Source organism: Triticum dicoccoides, chromosome 7B (genome assembly GCF_002162155.2).
Source record: "Triticum dicoccoides isolate Atlit2015 ecotype Zavitan chromosome 7B, WEW_v2.0, whole genome shotgun sequence".
Lineage (NCBI taxonomy): Eukaryota > Viridiplantae > Streptophyta > Magnoliopsida > Poales > Poaceae > Triticum > Triticum dicoccoides.
In genome coordinates, this window is record NC_041393.1 from 660548336 (window position 1) to 660551451 (window position 3116).

The following is a 3116-nucleotide window of genomic DNA, read 5'->3' on the forward strand; positions in this document are numbered from 1 at the left end:
GGAGTTCATGACCTTTGTTGGACCTATTTGCTTTTAATAAATGTGGCCGTATGCATCTTTCTAATGCAGAGGCCGGGGCTGCGCCCCTTTTCCAAAAAAAACAAGACAATATAGCTTAGAAGAAGAGTTTGTGTTATCCACAAGGTACCCTCGGTAGGTCTCTTAAATAAGTTTATAGAAGATGTAATTTCGATAATTAATTTCCGAGATTTTGCTTGCATTATTACGCTGTCTGTTTAAAGGTGTCACCAATCCTTTTGGTCTACTGACATTGTTGTTTGCTATGTAACAATAATGTGTGATACAACAAAAGGAAGAGTATTTGTGAAGCATGCCCATGAGGAATAAAAAGCAATATTTGTAGATTCTTGTAGTTTGTTACATTTTTTGAGGGAATGAGTTTGATCACAGTTGCGTTGTAAGCTTGTAAGCAACGAAGTATATATTCGGTTTAAACTGAAAACCGAACCGAATTCACGGTTAACTGAAATTTTGGTAAGCTGTTTTTGGTTGTTAATTTCAGTTTCTACCCTTGTAAACCGAATTTGAAAGTTGGACTTTCGATGTCGGTAGTTGGTGTGTGGTTCCTTTCATGGTTAATGCTCCCTCCTTCCTTCCCAACAGTTGCCAATATAGAACATAAGACGAACGAAAAAGGAATAGGAAAGAAAGGAGGGGTGAAAATAAATATAAAGGGGAAAAGCCAAAAGCAGCATGAAAATAAGAAACAAAAGAAGACAGAAAATGGAAGCAAACAGCAAAACTCAATTGGGCCACCCATCGTTGACATTACTGTCGTCTGTCAATACTACGCAGAATTTCTCTTTGTTGTTAAGAATTAATATGGAGCAGAATTTCTCTCTGTTGACATATATGGAGCAGAATTTCTCTTTGTTGTTAAGAATATAAGAATGTATGCAGCAGAATCATGAGATTAGCAGAATTCAGGTAATGCTTCAGAATAGGTTGTTCAGAATATATGCATGCAGAGAAGGATCATGAGATCAGGGGTACCATTCTGGGGCGACCCTTTCATGTGTTCGAATCGACTACCTAAACGAGGAGGTTTGGGTCGTCATAGTCTAGACAAGAATGTCAACGATGGGTGGTCAAGCCAAAGAGAAATTGACAAACGTACTGAAGCCTCAGGATCGGACAGTAATTAGTCAAAGCTTCTTCTCTCGGCATGCAATGTAATCAGGTCAAGAACTTTATGCTTGGAATCACTGAGCCAGGGGCTTTGTTAAACAAGTTAGGTGAGTACTTCAGTCCATAAAACACTTGGCAATACCACATTAAATGACAAAACAGGACTACACATGAAGCAGAGACTGCAAAATCTTTGCAAACCATAACCAGAACTGCAGGAAGCACAAGAAATCAAGTTTGACACAAATCATATTCACACACAAAAAAGTTTGACACAAATCATGCATCCCAGAAAATACAAGATCTAGGAAACCCCCATCAATTCACATTCTGATTGCAAACTTGATATAGATAGTTCTGCCATGATACATTACATGCAACCATACATAGAGGAGTAAAAACATAGATACTAAATTAGATAGATACGATGATCATTAGCAAGCAACACTAAGTTGTCATGATAATATCTTTGACTGCTTTCAGCTCTGCGGGCAGGAAGCTAGCAGCTAGCTCCCTGAGAACAGATGGGCAGCAATTCTTCAGATGCTCATAACCATCACTTGCCATCATTGCCTCCAAATTGGAAGGACAAGAGAGGAACTCAAAGCAAGCCTCCTTGACCGTATTGAAGCTATGCTGTTCAGCTAGAGCCAAACTAGTTGCCACAATGTTAGAGTCCATGAGGTTGCACAACTTCTCTTTGCATATCAGCTTGAGCCTCTCAATGTTGTACCTGTCGGCTGCAACAAGTAGATGGCCAGCCATGACCCCGTCTCTTCCTGCTTCACCTCCATTACTCGTCTCAGGGAGCGAGTCCATGTATATGAAGTGGAGCAATAACTTGAACACCTCACTTTCCATATCACTAATTTCAATTGGGCCACCGACTTTCTCCTTCATGGTGCCAAAGAGCTCTGCTCTGAATACAGATGACCGAGCAGCTAGCAGAGACCTATGAGCGAAGAAACTCTCCCCCTTTACCTGAAAGGTCACGTCCGCTCCATCCTTGCTCCTCAGAAGTTCACCGAGATGCTGATGCAAGTTGGTTGGAGGAACTGTGACAAACCGACTACCTTTATGGATATACTTGAAGACAGTGACATCACACCTCATGCTGAAACAGTCGTCTCGTAGTTGCGATTTCTCAAGATCAGCCTTCGTGATAAAACTAGAGAAACCCCAATCTGAACCTTTCTTTGGGAAGATATGTTCAGAAGTCTTGCTTCGTGACTCCACTGGTTCCCCATCCTTGTCAAGCAGACAAAATCCAACTTTCGCCCTCACATCTTTGGCAAAAGAATCAAGAACGAGAAAAACAGATATGTAACCTGATTCAGTTTTTACGTTGGGACAGCCATTTGGGTAATACCTCACAACCCAGTCGTGACCTCCAACACTGAAAGGGACAGATTTCACGTACTTGGCATGCCTGATTTGCTCTTTGATTCTTGAGTATCCGTCTATCTTGATCACATATGAACTTTCCCCAGATGACTCTACAATGGCAGCTGGAAGATCGCAAGGCTCTGCCATTCTAATGGTGGGCTAGGCTGGGAGGATGGCGAGAGGTGCGAATTTGCCTCGTCTATATAGAACCGTGGGAAGTTGGATCGGTCTGTTTCGAGTACACACGTCGGTCTAGATCTTCGCCTCGGCAAAGTTTGCTGCCATTTAAGAGTTTACCTTCACGAGGAGACGCCAGTGAATTGCAGTGCGCTGTCATCGTGGAATACGAAAGGAGAACGAGGTGGGTTTTAATTGGCTGATGAAAGGGTTGCATGTGCGATATGATTATTTAGTGCTGAACTGCTTCTTGACTACTCAAGACGAAAGAACCAACACATGTCACGTCGCTGTAAATTGACAGATAGTCCAAAAAAAAACGTCGAAAACTCAAAGCTTGGAGCAGATCCCTCAAAAACTGATTTTTAGGGGATTAAGCTTTTCTTCATCCAAAAGGGAACTTA

At 41.8% G+C, this 3116-nt stretch overlaps 1 protein-coding gene across 1 annotated transcript; it reads right to left on the minus strand.

Annotated features, from left to right (window-relative positions):
* Positions 1–1596: 1596 nt before the first annotated feature.
* Positions 1597–2682, minus strand: LOC119339312 (BTB/POZ and MATH domain-containing protein 1-like). The gene has a single exon (XM_037611423.1). The coding sequence runs from the start codon at positions 2680–2682 to the stop codon at positions 1597–1599; it is 1086 nt and encodes a 361-aa protein (XP_037467320.1).
* Positions 2683–3116: the final 434 nt, after the last annotated feature.